This window comes from Somniosus microcephalus, chromosome 6, assembly GCF_052327205.1.
Source record: "Somniosus microcephalus isolate GS21.2 chromosome 6, FLI_Smic_1.0, whole genome shotgun sequence".
Classification (NCBI taxonomy): Eukaryota; Metazoa; Chordata; class Chondrichthyes; order Squaliformes; family Somniosidae; genus Somniosus; species Somniosus microcephalus.
The window spans coordinates 124,578,016-124,600,176 of record NC_140992.1 but is presented as its reverse complement, the minus strand read 5'-3'; the positions used below and the strand labels follow the sequence as shown (position 1 = coordinate 124,600,176).

General features: G+C 50.2%; 1 protein-coding gene across 1 annotated transcript in view; it reads right to left on the bottom strand.

Annotated features, from left to right (window-relative positions):
* The window catches only part of ankmy1 (ankyrin repeat and MYND domain containing 1), a 195,984-nt gene that overhangs the window by 56,905 nt on the left and 116,918 nt on the right, over positions 1-22,161 (bottom strand). The window contains exons 8-9 of the mRNA XM_085990767.1: positions 5,465-5,614; positions 2,623-2,775 (exon numbers count right to left, since the gene is read on the bottom strand). Coding sequence (XP_085846893.1) covers positions 2,623-2,775; positions 5,465-5,614 — 303 coding nt within the window. The remainder of the gene's footprint in view (positions 1-2,622; positions 2,776-5,464; positions 5,615-22,161) is intronic.

Genomic DNA, 22,161 nt, shown 5'->3' with positions numbered 1-22,161 from the left:
TTGCTGCGCATGCTGCGATGCTGCCCCGTCAGAGTGCCAGTGTGTCGGCCGACCAGGGAGCTGCTGTCCGCTCTCAGGATGACAGCATTCCTGATGCCACCACTGGCACTTCTCCACTGCAGCTGCCACCACCTGTAGGACAGACTGCTTCCGCCCATGCGGAGTTGGAGCAATCAGCAGCTGGGCCCTCCAGGCCCAGAGCTGGTCCAGGCTGTACCTCAAGGGCATCTGCGGTCTCAGTTTCGGACAGTCAGCAGGCCTCCCCCAGCCTTGCTGCAGCCACTGGGGTCCCACTACGGAGGAGCTGCAGGGCGGGAAGGGGGCAATTCCGCAAGGGAAGCAGATCACCATCGAGGGGCAAAAAGTAGGAGGTGCTGCTAAATTATGTTATTTCTTTCATTCAAGGCCGAGGATGCTGGTCTGAATGTTGGTTATGTTTTGGACATTGTCTTCAGGGTGAGAGAGACAGTTATGTGGCAGTCTGTTTGTTTCCATTGCTTTGTCATGCAGGAAGGATACACATTTTGTTAAATAAAGAAGTTTATTTATTCACAATGTCCATGTCTGTTCTTTGCACTAATTGTTGCCTTGACCGGCTTAGGGGTAGCAGAACGGTTCCATTCATGTTCTTGGAATGGCAGAAAGCATTCCCTCAGAGGGGCCTAGAAGCGGCTTGCTATAAGCCTCTGACAGATGGCCCTTGCAGTTTGTGCCTCCCTCCCGTCTTGGTGCTACTCCTGCTCCTCCTCCTCCTCCTCCTCTGCTGGTGCTTCAATGTCTGGTGGCATTGGCTGGGTCCTGAGGATTGCCAGGTTATGCAGCATGCAACGCATAACCACGAAGTGGGAGACTCGCTCAGGTGAGTACTGAAGGACTCCCCCGGAATGGTCCAGGCAGCGGAACTGTTGCTTCAGCACACCGATTGTGTGCTCAATGATGTTCCTGGTCGCTTGATGGCTCTCATTGTAACGTTCTTCAGCAGGGGTGCTGGGCGAACGGAGCGGGGTCATCAGCCAGGGGCACAAAGGATAGCCCTTGTCCCCAAGAAGCCAGCCTCCTGGGTGAGCCGGGGCTTCGAAAAGGTCTGCCACAGAAGTCTGGTGCAGGATGAAGGTGTCGTGGCTGCTGTCTGGAAAGTGGGCATTGACAGAGAGTATCGGCTGTCGGTGGTCACAGACCAGCTGCACATTCAAAGAATGGAACCCCTTTCGGTTGCGGAAATCCTCCGCATTCTCTAGAGGCGCCCGCAAAGCCACATGCATGCAGTCAATGGCGCCCTGCACCATGGGGAAGCCCGCTATCCTTGCGAAGCCCTCTGCGCGCTCTCGCTGCTTGTCCGGGGTCATTGGGAAGGAGATGTACTGCCGTCTCCTTTTAAAGAGGGCATTAGTCACTAGACGGATGCAGCAATGCACTGCGAACTGTGAGATGTTGGCAATGTCCCCAGTAGCGGCCTGAAAGGAGCCGCTGGCATAGAAGTTTAGAGCCACAGTGATCTTCACAGCCACCGACAGAGATGTCCTGCACCTTAGTTGAGGCTGCAGATCTGGCTGAAGCAGGTGGCAGAGCTCAGTGACCACCTCCTTACTGAAGCGCAGCCTTCGGAAACACTGCTCCTCCGACATGTTGATATACGAAAACTGTTGGCGGAAAACCCTGGCAGTGTAAGGTCTCGTGTGCCGACGTCTGTAGGCCCTCCTCCATCTGGCCATGCCTGCCATTCTATCCCTGCATCTCTGTGCCCTGTCAATATGATTGAGAAGGACGACGTTCCCATCCAATGCAGCCCCCATAGTAAGTGCGCACTGAAAGTTATGCTGGTTGAGAAGCTTACCAACTGCAAAGTTATGTTCAGAAGGCTAAAGTTGCTCAGCCAGCGCTGGCTCACTGCAGAAATGGCTCTCCGTTTGTCTCTGAGTAACTCTCTCTCTCACAGAAGGTGTGGTCCAAAAATGGCTACCACTAATAATCTAGGAAGTCCCCTTTAAATAGCGCCCCCCCAGCCCGACAGCGACTGGGAAACGTTCAAGGTAACCTGTCCTTGTTAGCGCCAGGCGGAACGGAGGGGGGCGCCACTGATTTTCCGGCCTGGGGCGCCCCAACGGCGTTGCACACTGAAATGACATCATGATCTGCGTGCACCAGTGAACGGGCGCAACGGTTTAGCGCCGGCGCTAAATGTCCGCTCAATTTGGGAAGAGGCGCAGGGATCGCTGCGCCGGGGCGCTAGTTGGTTAGCGCCCCACTTCTCGACATCTTTAGGCGCTAATGGGTGGCGCAAACAACCAAATTTTTCCCCCACAGACCCCCGACGCACAGACCCCCGACTCACAGACCCCCGACTCACAGGCGAGCGATCTCGGCACACTGCTCACCCAGTCTACGCCCAGAAGGAACAACACCCCCCGCCCCCACAATTCTAAAACTGATGTTCTGAAGGAATCCAGCGGAGGGTGAGTGAGGGGTGTGGCGAGCGGCGGGGTGTGGCGAGCGGCAGGGCGGCGGGGGGGAGTGGCAGGGTGGCGGGGAGTGGCAGGGGGGTGGGGAGTGGCGGAGTGTGGGGTGTTTATCAACCTGTGTCCTGGGATTTGGTCGCTATGCGGTGCAGGTATATTTTCTTACCTTGTAGTTGTCTTCACGTTGGCAAGCCATGTGTAACGGAGTTTGTCCATCCTCGTTGGGCGTTATTTCAGCAGGGTTATAATAATGTGATGGGACTCCCAACAGATTGGGGCTTTTTATTACGAACCCTGTCAGCATCTCCGACTCAGGGAGCTGTTAAAGAAAGAACTTGCATTTGCACATTGCTCCATCACAACCTCAGGATGTCTCAAAGTGCTGCACAGTCAATGACTTAGAGGAACAGGAGCAGGCCATTCAGCCCCTCGATCCTGTTCCGCCAGTCAGTGTGGTGATCCAGACTGCACCCTGGCTAATTGTCAGTTAGTAACATCAAAATTCAGAGCTGTTGTAACATTGAAGGCCACCAGCAGTATGCTCTTGGAACTGTGCTGCAGGTCTGGGGCCAGAATCAGGTCTCCCAGGGATCTCTATATGGGGAGGGTTATGGAAGGAGAGTCTTGGCCTTCGGCGACGCTGCCAGATGTGCCACTGTTTGTGCGAGCTGCTTCTTCCTGTTCCATGAGGATGGCAGACGGAGGGAATCCCCATAGAGAAGCCCACAGCACTGGCTTTGTAACTGTTTGGGGGAGATGGGGAAGAGAGGAAATGGTGGTGTCAGGGGATTCCAAGACTGAGTCAGGATTAAAGCAAACTGGGTAGCCCAGAATTCGGAAACAAAGAAACAGCTGGAAAAAGTTTAGTCAAGAAAATTTCATTCAAATTTCACTTCCGCTAGGACCAGTTGATCCTGGCAACTCAGTACACAACCGGATCCCACTCTTAAATCTGCTCACCCACCTCCAGAAACTCACCAAACCTCCCATCCAAAGCAATTCAGGGGCTTAGCATCTAAGCTTATACACGAAACATTGGCACTTGGAAGTGGAGGCTGCAGGGTAATATGGAAGCGGTTGCCATGACGGGACTGTGACTTCAGGATAGGAGAAAAAAAATTGAGGGCAGAGGCCAAGGTAGGTCAGTCTTGAACATATCTTCCATGCCGGTTACACTGCGTGGTTGATTCTTAACTGCCTTCTGAAGTAGTCTAGTGAGGCACACAGTTGTATCAAACCGCGACAGCATTGTGGGAGCACCTTTACCACATGAACTGCAGTGGTTCATGAAGAATGCCCTCTACCACCTGCTCAAGGCCATCTAGGGATGGGCAATAAATGTCGGCTTTGCCAGTGGTGCCCACATCCTGAACAGTGAATATTTAAAAAAAGGTCTTGACAATGGTTGTCCATCGCTTTGATAGGCCCAAGTAGGCAAGTATGGGCCTGGGAAACTTAAGTAGGTGAGGGAAATTAAGATACATGATTAAAAAGGAAAACAGAATTAAATTTGGAACTGTTTAGAATGTAATATAAGCAACGTTCTTCCCCACCCCCCACAACCCACCCCCAGTTTTCTTCCTTCCTGCCCAGAAGGCATGACTCCTGCTGGGATATGCTTCCAGTCACTGTTCTTCATGTGCAAGTCCAGTCAGTAGGGTAGATTTTCCTCCTCCTGTGCTTTGGCATAAAGGATTATCAGGTGCAGCTCAGAGAGGAGAATTGTCTCTCCAGTATGGCCAAGCTAGTCTCCCTGCCCAATCTTCCCTCCTGCTGCATCCAAGCGATCCTTTATGCCCAAGCATAAGAGGGAGAATCTGCCCCAGTAAGGATTAGGCAGGCTATACAACCAAGCCCAATCCTGCCGTCATGTCTACACATGGACATCTCCACCATCAGACACTGGAAATGAGGCAGGACCATTCTGTGTTCTTTGAGGCCAATTACTGTGCTCGTATTGCTGTTTGGGCTGAGACCAGCTAACTCAGCACAGACCAGGAAATTGAACCTGCGACTTTCTGATCTGTATGGTCTTGTTGGTAATGTTCATAGGAACTTAAGAACAGGAGGAGGCCATTCAGCCCATCGAGCCTGCTTCGCCATTCAATTTGATCATGGCTGATCTGTGCCTCAACTCCATTTACCCGCCTTTGGTCCACATCGCTTGATACCCTTACCCAACAAAAATCTATCGATCTCTGTCTTGAAAGTTCCAATTGTCCCCCAGCATCAACAGCCTTTCAGGGCAGAGTTTTCCAGATTTCCACTACCCTTCGTGTGAGAAAGTGCTTCCTGATTTCACTCCCGAATGGTCTAGCTCTAATTTTAAGATGATGTCCCCCTGTTCTGGATTCCTACACCAGAGGAAATAGTTTCTCTGTCTATGGTCTAGCTCTAATTTTAAGATGACGTCCCCCTGTTCTGGATTCCTACACCAGAGGAAATAGTTTCTCTGTCTATCGAATCCTTTCAACATTTTAAACACCTTGATTAGATCACCCCTCAACCTTCTAAACTCAAGGGAATTCGAGCCAATTTTATGCCGCCTGTCCTCATAATTTAACCCTTTAAGCCAGAATCTTGTATCGCCTTCTCCACTGACCATAAGATAGTGAAACACTACTCATTGCAGAAACAGTGCCATCAGGAAGGCTTCGAGTCGACCTGCCGTTGTCTAACATAGTCCATACTTTGAGACACCTGCATTTTTACTGAATGTAATTTTCTTAGAGATAATAACAACTTTTTTTCCCCAAACTAATGATTTGGTTTGGCGTGGTTTTGTTTTTCCAGTCTCTTAAAACCAGCCAGTTGGGATGCTTCATGGCCTTCTAATATGGCAGTCACTCATCAGATGCAAAAACTGGATAGATAGACCTGGCTCTCATTTGCTCAGCCTCGCCTGACCTTCGTCTAATTCCTAGGATAATGGCCACTGACTACCTTACCCCAATAGGTTTAAGGAGTTCCTCAAACAAGGATGTGGGATCGGTCATCGGAAACTATACCTGGTCAGGCTCATACATCTCATCCTCGTCTTCTGCTCCTGCATCAGGGTTTGCTGCAGCATTAAGCAGCAGCTCTGTAAGCTTCACTCCTTTGTTGCCAGGGATAGCTGCGGCGATGTGGAGTGGGGCCAGTCCTTGCATTTGCTTCATCTGCAAGCAAACAGCAAAAATGCAGTTCTCATGTTCACCTGCATTTTATTTTCATACGATGTATCCCATCATTTTTTTTGTGCTTTCGCTCTCAATTCTTCACCTGCTGAGCCTTATGCCGAGAGCTGGTTGGGGTGGGGAGGGCTTGTTCCAAAGACGTTGTCATTGCCTTCTGGAGCCAACCAGGTGCCAGAGACTGCCTGGGAGTGATTCACTGCTCCGTTCATCCCTTAGTGTTGTTGGGAAATGTTGGGAAGTGCATCCTTCATTACCGCTCATCATAGTTCAGATTGGGAACTGAGCGAAGTGGGACTTGTACCTGTTGTACGGCACTGACCACTGATGCATTAATGCTCAGCAAAACCGCACCACCCCTTGACTAGGATTCCTCACTCAGCAGGGAAGCACATAGAAATGAACCACCACCTTGTCCGACAGCTTACAAGGAATAATACGCAAGGAAAATAGGGACATAAGAATGAGACGCTGCAGTATGGTGGGACATGGGTTGTGATTGCCCCGACCCCTCCATGATCTCGGCTTTCAGCTGCACAGCTGTGTGGAGGTGCTAAGTGCGGGCCTGATGTTTCCTCGGGGAAAGAACTGGCCACGAGACTTCACAGGGCTGCTCCCAGCGGCTCGCCAGGACCACCATTAGAAGTCTGGGCACAGACCCCCCACCCCCCACCCCACCTAGCCCTCTTGGAGGAATGAGGTGTATAACCCAGGAGGCCATCGAGGCAGGGAGCCAGGGAAAAACAGCACAAGTATCCACATGGGTTGATACAGACTCTTAAACTGGTGTGTGTGGCACAGAGATGCGTGTGTGAAAGGCAGGGCGGGTGTGGGGGGGGTGGAAGGAGAGAGTATAGAGAGACATTGAGTGTGTGTGAGGCCTACCAATGACCTGTATTTAGCAAGAGGGAGTCCACTCTCATCTGAGGATGATGGCTCCCACATGTGCAGACTGTACTGGCAGCACAAGCCACTTCTTTTGTTCTCTCTTGACATAGGGCCAGTGAATTTAATGCAGAACTTTCATTACTGCTGTGACTGGCGTGATAGCCCTGCTCTCCAGTAAGAGAAAGAAAGAAAAATAGAATGAGAGAAGAGAGACAAAGAGTAGGTAACCGCCATTTGGTCTCCCTGTGTGGCTCAGTTGATGGGTATAGCTTGGCACCTGTAATGATATCAGCAAATAGAGATGGTATTTGCCTGTTCGATTATGATGCCTTAATAGCATGATTGCATGTATTGATTGCTTGTGCCTGACCAGCAGAGGGCATGTGACCGAGAGAAGCAAGGCAGTCAGTTTAGTTTCGGTTTCGTTCTAGATGCATCACAACATCGTGTCTCCTGTAAAAGCTGTATAAAAGAGTTGAACAGACTTTAGATTAAAACTCATTCTCTTTCATAAATGTCTCGTCATTGAACCCACAAAGAAATCAATACAGCACCTATAATAATGTTAAACTTTTCTGGCATGAGGTGAAGGTTCAGATATATAACTCATGACTGAAAGTTGAGAGAGAGGGGAGGGAAGGAGGGAGGAAGGAAGGACATATGTGCAGTGTCTATGGATCAAGTGTGGAATACAAGTCTCAGAGGGTTGTACATTAAAGCTTTGATGTCTCTTGAAGAGGTCAGCCTTATCATCCTTCAAAATAAGCAAAGTGGAATTATTTTACTACAGGGTGGGGGCTGGAATTGGAGCCCATTTCCAGGTCAACAGTTTGCTTATCATTCCATTATCACATGGCGATACTTGAGTTCTGCCCAATATGGCAGCTTCAAATTTGCACTCAGAGGAGGGGTAAAGGCTTGGCACTTCTTAAGGGTGTATTACATTAATGACAGAGGTGATAGTCAGATAAAAAGGTACTACTCACTTTTATAGGTCCTCCCTGCCTGCTAAACCAGACATCTTCACTGACCCATTGATGGTATTCATTACTTATGGTGTTCTGCCAGCATTGACCTTAAATACACAAGTACACGTCACACCGCCCAGCTGGGAATGTATCTAAGACCGTGACCCTGGCTGATTTTGGTGAGGGGAAAGGTCTTCCACCCACAAAAATAGGCCCCAAATTTCAGGCAGCACCTTCCCCAATGCCAGAATGGTAGCCCATTGCTGGTGATCGGAGACACTAGCAGTGCCATATTAGGAGTGGCCCAGTTTTCTCCCCCTCTGCTGAAGATAATGGGGGCGATAGTGAATCGCAGCCCTAGCTCATTTTCTTTTTCACTTACTGTGGCATCACAGACGAGTCTAATCCTCTCCTTACCTCAAGTCCGTGCAGGTGTGCGATCCAGCAGGTGCCAATGGAGCAGGAATCCTGGCTAATTTTTTGTCCGTGCAATACCTGTGAGACACTGAGGCCAACTGTAGCTGGGCAACGATTGCCTCCTTCCCCCCACTCCCGACCCCCTTTACCTTGGCTGATACAGCTTTGGAACATCGCAGCTCTAGTCGTGATATGGCCGCAATGCTGCACGAGGCACATGGTACAGGCATGCTACAGCACGGGTCACACAGTGCAAGGCATGCGGTCCAGTTATACTACAGCAAGCAGTACAGTCACACAACACCTACTTGCATTTATACTGTGTCTTTTACTTAGTCAAAAATGTCCCAAGGGGCTTCACAGGAGAGTTATCAGACAAAATTTCACACCGAGCCACATAAGGAGACAATAGAATAGCTAGCCAAAATCTTGCTCAAAGAAATAGGTTTTAAGGAACATCTTAAAAGGAGAAGAAGGAGGTAGAGAGGTTTAGGGAGGGAATTCCAAAGCTGAGGGCTCGACGGCTGAAGGCCTGTGTTAGGATTCTTCAAAGGGCCCATCGAGGCACCTGTTGCCTCCTTACAAGCAGCAAAGCCCAACTGCCCACACTCCACCCTCTCTTGCCGAGCTTCTGGACCAGCATGTCCACGGGAGTTAACCTCTCGCCCTCCAGTCCCTCCTCCCCACAGTAACCTCCACGACCTCAGGCCCCTCCCACAGTGACTAACCACCCCGACCTCAGGCCCCTCCCACAGTGACTAACCTCCTTGTCCTCCGGCCCCTCCTTCCCACAGGGACCAACCTCACCACCCTCCGACTCCTCCCACAGTGACTAACCTCCCCGACCTCCTGCCACTCCCACTCACCCCACCCACACTGCCCTGTTGGATTCTGCCAATGAGTCAACCATCACCGCCCTTCTCCGCATTTCCTCCGTATTCCAATAACTCGCAAACAAGGCCCTTGCTATCAGTGGCCTTATTGTGAACAGCTGCATTGACATCTTGGCTTTCATTGCAACTTGGCGCATGGGTGGCAGCATCACGCGCCGTACTGAAACCTTGCCACTGGGCTATGCTTTCCACCACCTGCCTTGTCCAAACCGCCACGGTGATGGTGTAGTCTTTGTGATTAAGTCACACCTCGGTCTCTCTCCCTACTCCCCTGGTACCTTCTCCTCCTCGAGTGCCTCACCTCATTCCACCCTTCTCGCCTCTGCTTTAAAATCTTCATTGCCTACCACCCACAAGCCCCACCGAGTTTGTCTCCGAGATATCCTCCCTCCTTTCCTCCCACAGCCTCTGCACTGAATGACTTCTTATCCTCAAATTCAATCCGCATCTCAGCTTCCCTTGACCCCTCTATCTTCTCATTGAAGCGCCTACCTGTCCCCTAAATGTCTCCCTCTAAACACTTCCACCCATATCCGCCCTAACCTTGCCAACTCTAACCAATTTCCTGTATCCATCACCACACTCTTCCCCCTACCTCATTCCAACCCCACTTCCTTTGCATCCACTCTTTTGGGAAAAACTCTCCCTCAAGTCTCTTACAACTGCACGTTCAAACTCCCAATGGCCGAGCTTTTGGCTCTCCATTCGCTACAATACTTCTGCAACTGTGGATTTGCTCAACCATTCCCTCACTTCCACCTTTGTGCCCGTGTCCCTAGCAAAACCTTTGCTGTCTCTGATCCTGGTCATTCCCTCTGGTATGGCATATCTGGTGCACAACTGGCTTAGCAGTCCATCACCACACCAAGCACTATTGGGCCTCCTCTGCCAAAACCACTCACTGCTCCAGGATCAACCTGGAGAGCTAAAAAGCCCCTGGCTTCACCACTTCCCTGTTCTCCGTGGCTCACTCTCGCCTCAGAGTCAGAAGGGGGTTGATTCAAGTTCCCACTCCAGAGACATGTGCCAAATCCAGGCTGACACGCCAGTGCGGTACTGAGGGAGTGCTGCACTGTCGGAGGTGCCGTCTTTCGGATGAGACGTTAAACCAAGGCCCCATCTGCCCTCTCAGCTGGATGTAAAAGATCCCATGGCACTATTTGAAGAAGAGCAGGGGAGGTATCCCCGCTGTCCTGGCCAATGTTCCCTGTAGTGTATGTACCTTTAAGAGGAACTATGTTTTTGAAGCCCCTGTATACTGTAGTACCAGTAGTGACCACTCGGGTATATAAGCCTGTGTAGTGTCTTATGTAGTTAGTTCACCTCCAGTCTTTGTTCAGTAAACACTTGTTAAATCAACTCCTGCATTCCGTGTCTCCATTAACACACGGATCTAACAGTGGCGACGAGTTAGAAACGAACTTACCTGCAATTCAGCAGCACCTCAAGGGGATCGATTCCTCAGACGAAGGTCGAAGCCAGAAGCCAGAAAAAAAAAAAAACTGTGGTTTCACCAGCTAAACGGGCTGGTGGCAGGTAGTGCACTGATCCTTCCTGGGCTGCGGCGGGCTAGAGCTCGATCGGGTGGCTCTGCAACGGGGCCGGGCAGCGAGTCGGGAAGCAGAAGCAAAGAGAGAGAGAGGGTGGAGCACTCAGGGCGTGGCCGGTGCTGCAAAGCAGGTCGGCGTTTGGACCGAGCAGAGGGAGGGGAAAGTCCCAGAGGGTCCACTCCACGACGGGAACGGTTCTCCAAGTAACGGAGAAACTATTGAAGCGAGATATATAAAAAAAAATAGAAATACCGTGAAAAGCTGCAGGTCGCAACGGGAACCGCGGAGAACAGTGTTGGCAGCAGCGGCAGTGGGGGGAAAGCGCGGGAGGCGCCATCTTAACTCGGCGGGGAAGAAAGAAAAGCGCGGGAGGCGCCATTTTAGATTTTCAAGATGCCGAAGACTGGCAATATTACTGCTTTCGATAGTGATATAGAAGATTGGACCACATATGTGGAAAGAGTGGAGGTATATTGCAAGGCGAATGAAGTAGCGGATGATAAAAAGGCATCGGTACTTCTAAATCTGATGGGCGCAAGGACATACGGGCTGTTACGAAACTTGATCACTCCAGCCAAACCGATGGACAAGAATTTTAAGGAGATTGTTGATACCTTACAGGAGCACTTAAACCCAACACCGCTGCTGATAGCGGAACGATTCAAATTCTTCAGGAGGAATCAGCACAAGAATGAAAGTAACGCTGATTACCTCACCGAATTATGAAAGCTGTCAAAGCACTGCCAATTCGGGGCAGGACTGGCAGATTCTCTACGAGACAAATTCGTCTGCGGTCTCCTAAGCGAAGGAACACAGAAAAGACTACTTTCTGAGAAAGATTTGACACTGGACAAGGCTTTCAGCGTGGCTGTATCATACGAAGCAGCAGCAAGAGGAGCTGCAGAGATACAGCAAAAGCCACAGGACTTCGGCACCCATGAAATGACACGGGGTTTCGAGGGATGTTATCGCTGCGGCAGATCCACCCATGACCAGAAGGACTGCTGGTTCAAGGACAAAGCATGCAGGCAATGCGGAAAGATGGGACACATTGCACGTGTATGCAGATCTGGAAAGAAATCCGCTGACAGTAAAAAGGTCAATAAGGAAAAGTACAGAAAGGTACAAATGATGACAGACAGTAGCTCCGAAGCCCAGAAGAGCGATAGCGACTCCGGAAACAAGAGACTAAGCTGTCTCAAATTACATAATGTAATTGCCAAAGAAGATTACCAGACCATTTGGATTACCCTCACGATAGCGGGGTCCCCAGTCAAAATGGAGCTAGATACAGGATCAGCTCTGACCGTCGTAAGTCGACGGGATTACGAGCGGCTATTTCCGCATATACCTTTGAAAGACACATCCATTATCTTGAAGACATATACGGGGCAGAAAGTATACCCCAGAGGGAAAGTAAGGGTGCCTGTTGTATACAACGGCAAGGAAATACAGAAGTTGTATTTATACATTTTGCAAGATGGTGGTCCACCGTTGTTGGGACGTGAATGGATCAGAAAGATACGTTTAGACTGGCACTCCATTCAGGCACTGACGGTGACCAGTAAGAAAAAAAACGATGATGACGTCATACCTGGACGATTAAAAGAAATTTTGGCTAACGCCAAAGAAGTGTTTCAACAGGAACTAGGAACCCTGAAAGGCGCCACCGCCTCAATAAAAGTGGAAGATGCGGCAATTCCCAAGTTTTTTAAGGCAAGGCCGGGGCCATACGCAATTCGTCCAGCCGTCGAGGCAGAGCTGGAGAATTTGGAAAAAGCAGGCGTGTTATCCAAGGTAGATTGGAGCGAGCGGGCAACACCCATCGTCCCGGTCATGAAGAAAACGTTGAATAATGATAAATCTGAAGAACAGAGAAAAGTTTGCATCTGTGGGGACTTCAAGGTGACTGTAAACCCGGTTCTTCACACAGTACAGTATCCTCCTCCGAGGATAGAAGATATTTTCACCTCACTATCCGGAGGGAAACGTTTCACCAAAATTGAATTAGCACAGGCATATCTACAGATGGAGGTTGAGGAGGCCTCTAAAAAGTATCTCACGATAAACACACACAAAGGCCTGTACCAGTACAATCGACTGGTTTTCGGAGTGGCATCAGCTCCGGCTATCTGGCAAAGAGCTATGGAGCAAGTCCTGCAAGGGATTCTGGGGACTCAATGCTACCTAGACGACATCCTTGTAACAGCAGAAAATGACAACGAGCACCTTGCCAACTTGGAGCAGGTGCTCACGAGGCTGAGCGAACGGGGCCTCCGAGCAAATCGCCCCAAGTGCAAATTTTTCCAGAAACAAATATCATATTGTGGCCATGTCATTAACGAAGAAGTGTTGCATAAGTCACCTGAAAAAATTGAAGCGGTCGTAAAGGCCCCAGCGCCTGAAAATGTCTCACAATTAAGGTAGTTCCTGGGATTAGTAAATTACTATCATAAATTTTTACCAAACTTGTCGACGGTTCTGCACCCTCTTAACGCACTGCTACAAACGGGAGTAGTTTGGAAATGGAGCGAAGACTGTAAACGTGCCTTCCATAAATGCAAAGGCTTGATCACGTCCAGGGAAGTGTTGGCTCATTACAACCCATCACTGCCAATCAGACTGGCGTGCGATGCATCCCCTTACGGCGTGGGAGCGGTATTATCGCATAGATTCCCTGATGGCTCGGAGCAGCCGATAGCTTTTGCGTCACGCTCATTGAACTCAGCTGAGCGTAACTATGCCCAGATTGACAGGGAGGCACTCAGCCTGGTATGGGGAGTGAAGAAATTCAACCATTACCTACACAGACAAAAGTTTACCTTGTTGACTGACCATCAACCCCTCGTCTCCATATTCAACCCTAAAAAGGGCGTTCCCATTATGACAGCGCAAAGGCTGCAGAGGTGGTCCCTTTTCCTAGGGGCACACCAATATGACATAGAATACAAAGGAACAAAACAGCATGTGAATGCTGACGGGTTATCGCGCCTACCATTGCCAACGGTGGAAGAGGCGCCTACAGTGGACCCAGTGGAGATGTTCCACTCGACCATAGTGGAATGTCTACCGGTGACAAATTCTACCATTGAAAAGGAAACGCGAAATGACCCGACTCTCTCACGAGTTTACGATTTAACGGTGAAGGGATGGCCAGCACATGGCGAACCGCTGTTGCCAGCATTCTCGCAAAGAAGAGAACAGCTGTCAGTGTGCAGAGGAACCTTGATGTGTGGATCCAAAGTGGTGATTCCACCCAAACTCAAGGATAGAGTGCTAAAGGAGCTTCACGAGGGGCATCCGGGTGGAGTGAAAATGAAGAACTTAGCCAGAGCGTTTGTGTGGTGGCCAGGTATCGATGGAGACATCGAAGAAATGACCAAGAGCTGTCTAGGATGCCAGAAGGTCCAAAACGCCCCACCACAATCCCCTCTACATCCATGGGAGTGGCCCTCATCTCCATGGCAAAGGGTACATATCGACTTTGCCGGTCCATTTATGGACTCAATGTTCTTAATCGCGGTGGATGCACACTCCAAGTGGCCGGAGGTAATAAAGATGTCCTCCACCACCACGGAAAAAACCATCACAGTATTAAGGACCATATTCGCCAGGAATGGGCTGCCTGAACAGATCTGTTTTGATAATGGACCGCAATTTGTATCCGAAGAATTCAGTAAGTTCTTAAATAACAATGGGGTTAAGCACTACACGTCCGCCCCATACCATCCCGCCACCAATGGATTGGCTGAAAGGTTTGTCCAGACCTTCAAGGCGGCCATAAAGGCCATTGGTAATGAAGACATAAATCTACAACATAAGGTAGATAACTTCTTGTTTGCGTACAGGAATGCAACACATGTGGTTACAAACCAAACCCCCGCCATGATGTTTTTCAATAGAAGCCCAAGATGCTGGCTGGATTTGGTCAAGCCAAACGTCAAAAGGGACGTAGAGAACCGGCAATTTCAAAGCATGAATGAAAGGCCAACTAGAACCTTCCAGATAGGTCAACCAGTTTTGGCCCAGGACTACCGTACCGAGAAATGGCAGCCTGGAACTATTTGCACACGACTAGGACCGCTGATGTATACCGTGGACATTGGAGAAAGCATAATAAGGCGCCATGCTGACCAGATCATAGAGTCATCCGAAAAAGGACAACCTACAGCACAACTCTATACGCCTAGTGATGAAGCAGAGATACCCATAGTATCTACCTCCGATCCGGTGATACTGGAACCAGATGAACCCGACACTGGCATTGAAGCCGAATCGACCTTGCCAAAAGAACCTACTACACCACCGAGGCGTTATCCGGACCGAGTCAGGAAGCCTCCAGAGAGACTGAATTTGTAATTGATTAACTTCAGCAAATGTGTATATTATTGTTCTTGTAAAAATGTTATTTAATGATTACTTAAAATGTTATGTACTATTTATCTATGGGGGAGGAATTGTAGTGTATGTACCTTTAAGAGGAACTATGTTTTTGAAGCCCCTGTATACTGTAGTACCAGTAGTGACCACTCGGGTATATAAGCCTGTGTAGTGTCTTATGTAGTTAGTTCACCTCCAGTCTTTGTTCAGTAAACACTTGTTAAATCAACTCCTGCATTCCGTGTCTCCATTAACACACGGATCTAACATTCCCCATAATCTTTGCTTTGGGTGCGCGGCCCATTCACAGTTTCGTGCATGTGCGAACTTTAACATTGAAAAAGCCGGTCCTGGGCTGGGCGTGACCTCCGTTCAGTCTGTAAGCGTGACCCTGAGCTTCCGGTCGCCTGTCACTTTAATTCTCTATCCCACTCCAACTCTGACCTCTGTCCTTGGCCTCCTACACTGTTCCAATGAAACTGCTGGTCCTGGGCCAATATTTATTCCTCAACCAACATCACTAAAACAAATTACCTGATCATTACAACATTGCTATTTTTGGGACCTTGCTGTGTTCAACATTTCCTACATTACAACAGTGACTGCACTTCAGAAGTACCGCTCCCTCCCTGACACCCTGGCCCACTCTTCAATTACCCCCAACACCCACTCCCCTTCCTACGGCACCTTCCCATACAAGCACAGGAGATGCAACACTTGCCCTTTAACTCCTCCTTTCCCACCATCCAGGGTCCCAAACACTCCTCCCAGGTGAAACAACGATTTACTTGTACTTCTTGCAATTTAGTATACTTTATTCGCTGCTCACAATGCGGTCTCCTCTACATTGGGGAGACCAAACGCAGATTGGGTGACTGTTTTACGGAACACCTCCATTCAGTGTGCAAGCATGACCCTGAGCTTCTGGTCGCCCGTCATTTTAATTCTCCACTCCACTCCACTCCCACTCTGACCTTTCTGTCCTCGGCCTTCTACACTGTTCCAATGAAGCTCAACGTAAGCTCAAGTAATGTCTTTCGATTTGGCACTTTACAGCCTTCTGGACTCAACATTGAGTTCAACAATTTCAGATCATAACCATTGCTCCCATTTTCTCAGACAGCAGCTGTTGATAATTGTTGCGTCTCCTTGTGTTCTTATCTATATATATAAAAACGGATCGTTCTGTCTGTCCTTCTGTCTGTCCTTCTGTCTGTCCGGCTATGCGCTCAAAAGTTACAGGGCGTACCTACGCGTGCGTTACATCGAAAGAAAGCTCACCGTTCCAAAACGATGGTAAGCGTATTTACGTTTCGGCCGGACGAAAATTGCGCCCGCGGTATCCGAAAAACCTTCAACATTCCGCTCATTAGCATCTCATTATCCACTCATTAGCGATAGAGTGACCTGAGGTCGACCAATCGTACGCCGGGTTGCTGGCGCGTGTGGCTGGGCCCTCCTACGGTCGAGTGACGGGACGATTGACCAATCCTACGCTTCGGTCACCTGACGGTCGACCAATCGGTGCGTGTGTGGGCGGGCCTTATCGTTCTGAACCGAGGTGCGTCGCCGCCATCTTGATTCTAAACTTTTCATTTCTTTTTCCCGCTTTCTGTGTGTTTCTTTTCAAATCTACATTTCCAGCAAAAAAAAGTTGCTTTTAAAACACAAATTGTTTTTAAAAAAAGTTAATTAATTTGTAAATCTTTTCTCTAACCTCTATAATTCTCCTACCTTTCACCATTTTTCCAGGCCCAGGGCCTAGGCTTCTCCAACTGCCAGCAGTGCAACTCTCGACCCAGGCTCCTGGCCTAGATAGAGACAAACACTGGCAGAGGGTGTGCTGCCTCAGCTCCATTCCCGGGGTCAGTAGGTGGGGAGGCTTCATAAGCAACTGGGGTAGGTCGCAAGCCCCGAATAATAATCTGAAGATCCTGTGTTTGCAGCTGAGGAAATTTCTTCTGCAGACAGCCCCAGGTTAACGGCAGCCATCTTTGTCGAGGGCAAAAAGTTTCAGTGCGACGCCATTTTGATTCAGTGTGTAACAGAGTGCATGCGTGGCCATCTTCGTACAGGAACATAGAGTGGGTGGGGCTTCTGTGCTCCAAATCTGTGTCTGTGACAGACAATCGACTGCGTAGCTGAGCAAGGTCTGTCGCTATAGCAACAGCTTTAGCTACAGAGCTTCAGGGCCACACAGAGTCATAGATCATAGATTTTTACAGCACAGAAAGAGGCCCTTCGGCCCATCGTGTCTGCGCCGCCCATCCATCCCTGTCCAGTCTAATCCCATTTTCCAGCATTTGGTCCATGGCCTTGTATGCAATGGCATTTCAAGTGCTCATCCAAATGCTTCTTGGATGTTGTGAGGGTTCCTGCCTCCACCACCCTTTCAGGCATTGAGTTCCACATTCCAACCACCCTCTGGGTGAAAAAGTTCCTCCTCAAATCCCCTCTAAATCTCCTGCCCCTTACCCTGAATCTATGCCCCCTTGTTACTGACCCCCCCACTAAGGGGAAAAGTTCCTCTTTATCTACCCTATCTATGCCCCTCATTATTTTGTACACCTCAATCAGGTCCCCCCTCAGCCTTCTCTGCTCCAAGGAAAACAACTCCAGCCTGTCCAGCCTCTCTTCATAGCTGAGGCGCTCCATCCCAGGTAACATCCTGGTGAATCTTCTCTGCACCCTCTCCAAAGCAATCACATCCTTCCTATAGTGAGGCGACCAGAACTGCACACAGTACTCCAGCTGTGGCCTCACCAGCGTTTTGTACAGCTCCATCATAACCTCCCTGCTCTTATATTCTATGCCTCGGCTAATGAAGGCAAGTATCCCATATGCCTTTTTAACCACCTTATCTACCTGCTCCGCTGCCTTCAGGGATCTATGTACATGTACACCAAGGTCCCTCTGACCCTCTGTACTTCCTAGGGTCCTACCACTCATTGTGTATTCCCTTGCCTTATTTGTCCGTCCAAAATGCATCACCTCGCACTTTTCAGGGTTAAATTCCATTTGCCACTTTTCCGCCCATCTGACCAACCCGTTTATATCGTCCTGTAGCCGGAGGCTTTCCTCCTCGCAATTTACCACCCCACCAATTTTCGTGTCATCTGCGAACTTACTGATCATACCTTTTACATTTTCATCCAAATCATTTATGTAGATCACAAACAATAAGGGACCCAGCACCGATCCCTGAGGTACCCCACTGGACACAGGCTTCCAGTCACAAAAGCAACCTTCGACCATCACCCTCTGCCTCCTGCCACTCAGCCAGTTTAGGATCCAACGCGCCAAGGCACCCTGGATCCCATGGGCTCTTACCTTCTTGACCAGTCTCCTATGCGGGACTTTGTCAAAAGCTTTACTGAAGTCCATGTACACCACATCCACAGCATTTCCCTCATCCACCCCACTAGTCACCCCCTCGAAAAATTCGATCAGATTTGTTAGACATGATTTACCCTTGACAAAGCCATGCTGACTATCCCCGATTAATCCTTGCCTCTCCAAGTGGAGATTAATTTTGTCCCTCAGAATTTTTTCCAATAATTTCCCCACCACAGATGTTAGACTCACTGGCCTGTAATTCCCTGGTTTATCCCTGCTACCCTTCTTGAATAATGGTACTATGTTAGCTGTTCTCCAGTCCTCTGGTACATCCCCTGTGGCCAGAGAGGTTCTGAAAATTAGTGTCAGAGCCCCTGCAATCTCCTCCCTTGCCTCCCACAGCAGCCTGGGATACATCTCGTCCGGGCCTGGGGATTTATCCACTTTTTGGCCCGCTAAAACCGCTAGCACCTCCTCCCTCTCGATGCTAATATGTTCAAGTATGTCACAGTTCCCTTGCCCGATTTCTATGTCTGCATCGTCTTTCTCCATAGTGAACACAGATGCAAAAAATTCATTTAAAACCCCGCCTACATCCTCTGGCTCTACACACAGATTGCCACTTTGGTCCCTAATGGGCCCTACCCCTTCCCTGGTTATCCTCTTGCCCTTAATATACTTATAAAACATCTTAGGATTTTCCTTTATTTTGCTCGCCAGTGTTATTTCATGGCCCCTCCTCGCCCTCCTAATTTCTTTTTTAAGTATGCCCCTGCACTTTTTATACTCCTCTAGGGCTTCTTCTGTCTTTAGTAACTGCCAAAAGCCCCCCTTTTATTTCTAATGCATTTTTGTATATCCCTTGTCATCCAAGGTTCCCTTTGCTTGTTGGTCCCACCCTTGACCTTTACAGGAACATGTTGGCGTTGTACTCTCTCTATTTCCCTTCTGAAAGTCTCCCACTGTTTTGATGTGGATTTTCCTATAAGCAGCTGCTCCCAGTCCACTTTGGCCAGATCCTGCCTTATCATATTAAAATCGGCCTTCCCCCAATTTAGAACCCTTATTTCCGGGCCGTCTTTGTCTTTTTCCATGACCACCTTAAATCTCACCGAATTATGGTCACTGTCGCCAAAATGGTCTCCTACTGACACTTCCACCACTTGCCCGGCTACATTCCCCAGAATTAGGTCCAGTACCGCCCCCTCTCTTGTAGGACTTTCTACATGTTGGCTCAAAAAGCTCTCCTGGATGCACTTTAAGAATTCTGCACCCTCTAAGCCTTTCACACTCTGACTGTCCCAATTTATATTGGGGAAGTTGAAATCCCCCACTATTATTACCCTATTATTTTCGCACTTCTCGGAGATTTGCCTACATATCTGTTCCTCTATCTCCCCCTGACTGTTTGGGGGCCTATAGTACACCCCCAGCAAAGTGCTTGCCCCCTTTTTGTTTTTAAGTTCTACCCATATGGCCTCATTAGAGGAACCCGCTAATATATCATCCCTCCTTACAGCAGTAATTGACTCCTTAATTAATATTGCAACACCCCCTCCCCTTTTACACCCCCCTCTGTCTCGCCTGAAGATTCTATACCCCGGAATATTGAGCTGCCAGTCCTGACCCTCCCTCAACCATGTCTCCGTGATAGCAACAATATCGTACTCCCATGTGTTCAACAACAACTTCAGTTCATCCACCTTATTTGCAAGACTCCTTGCATTAAAATAAATGCCTTCCAGCCCTGCCATATTCTCTTTTGCCTTCACATATTTGCTCTGCCTTCCCAGCTGACTTGTTTTTCCCCTCTGTATTTGGCCGTAAATCACCCCCTACTATAGCTCCACTCTGTACCCCAACCCCCTGCCAAGTTAGTTTAAACCCTCCCCAGCAGTGCTAGCAAACCTCCCCGCAAGGATATTGGTTCCCCCCTGGTTCAGGTGTAAACCGTCCGACTTGTACAAGTCCCACCTTTCCCAGAAGCAGACCCAGTGATCCAGGAAACTAAAGCCCTCCCCCTTGCACCATCCCTTTAGCCACGCATTCATCTGTTCTATCTTCCTATTCCTATACTTACTAGCACGTGGCACCGGGAGTAATCCAGAGATTACAACCTTTGAGGTCCTGCTCCTTAATCCTTCACCTAGCTCCCTAAATTCTTGCTGCAGGACCTCATCCCTCTTTTTACCTATGTCGTTGGTACCAATGTGGACCACGACCACTGGCTGTTCTCCCTCCCCCTCCAGAATGCCCTGCAGCCGCTCAGTGACATCCTTGACCCTGGCACCAGGGAGGCAACAAACCATCCTGGATTCACGTCTACGGCCACAGAAACGCCTATCTGTTCCCCTTACTATAGAATCCCCTACCACTATTGCTCTCCCACTCTTTTTCCCCCCTTCCTGGGCAGCAGGAGCACCCCCAGTGCCAGGAAGTTGGCCGCTGCTCCCTTCCCCTGGTGAGTCATCCCCCTCAACAGTATCCAAAGCGGTATACTTGATTGAAAGGGGGATGTCCGCAGGGGTTCCCTGCACTACCTGCCTGCCTTTGTTGCTCCGCCTGATGGTCACCCCCTGTGCTGCCCTACCCTGAGGCGTGCACAACTCGCTAAACGTGTTATCCACGAGCCTTTCAGCATCGCGCATGCTCCAAAATTCATCCACCCGCAGCTCGAGCGCCGCAACGCGGTCTACAAGTAGCTGCAGCTGGATGCATTTCCCGCACACATGGTCATCAGGGACACTGGCAGCATCCCTGACTTCCCACATAGAGCAGGAGGAGCAGAGCACGGGTCTGAACTCTCCTGCCATGACTTACCCCTTTAATTACTTTAAAAATTTATTCAATACCCCAGTTACAGGTATGCTCTAGGGCGCTTTATTTACCAACTATCCCCACTACACCACAGAAATTTAACACCACAGAATTCAAGCTTGTATTGAAAAAAGAGAAATACTCACCAACCAATCACCTACCTGCTCCCTGGTGACGTCACACACTGATTACTTTTTACCTCTCTCCCCGCTGCTGAGTTGGTAAGCCTCGCCTCTCTCCGGTTTTTATACCGGTCTCACCACGCTGCTCCCGACTGGTCTCGGGCCTCACTGGTCGCCGGGTTTTCTCCCGAGCTCCTCCTCGCTGCTCCCGCTGGTCCCACCTGAGTGTTTAGAAGCTGTTGCTAAGCAACAGTGTTTGTTGCTAAATACAGAGATAAGAATCTCCGTATCTCTCAACATTAACTCTGAAGAGTGGGTGCCGGATAGCACAAACTTTCCTGTACTTTAAGTTTATCTCCCCCCTCCCTTTCCACCCCCCACACCCCCTCCCCCCCCAACCCCCCTTCCCCCCCCCACACCCGCTTCCCCCCCACACCCCCGTCCCCAGCCCCCACACCCTTCCCCAGCCCCCACCCCCCCTCCCCCCCCCCTCTCCCCCCCACTACCCAACCCCCCTCTTCCCCCCCACACCCCCACTTCTACCCCTCCTGTTCACCCCTCCTCACCCCCTTACTCCCCTCCCCCCCCACACCCACTACCCCTACCCCCTCCCCCCCACACCCCCTACCCCCTCCTCCCCCCTTCCACTCCCTCCCCCACCCCCTTCCCCCTCCCCCTACCACACCCCTACCCTCCCCTCCCTCCACTCCCCCTTCCTCTCCCCCCCTCCCCCCCTCCTCTCCCCTTCCCCCCTCCCACTCCCCTCCCCCTTCTCCCCCCTTCCCCTCTCCTCCCCCTCCCTCTCCCCCTCGACTCCCCCCCCCTCCCTCGACTCCCCCCCCTTCCTCTCCCCTCCCCCCTCCTCCCCTTCCCCTCCCCCCTCCTCTTCCTCCCCCCCTTCCCCTCCCCCCTCCTCTTCCTCCCCCCCTCCCCTTCCCCCCAGTCGCTCTCTCTCTTCCCCTCAGTCGCTCTCTCTTCCCCCCAGTCGCTCTCTCTCTTCCCCCCGTCGCTCTCTCTCTTCCCCCCCAGTCGCTCTCTCTCTTCCCCCCCAGTCGCTCTCTCTCTTCCCCCCCAGTCGCTCTCTCTCTTCCCCCCCAGTCGCTCTCTCTCTTCCCCCCCAGTCGCTCTCTCTCTTCCCCCCCAGTCGCTCTCTCTCTTCCC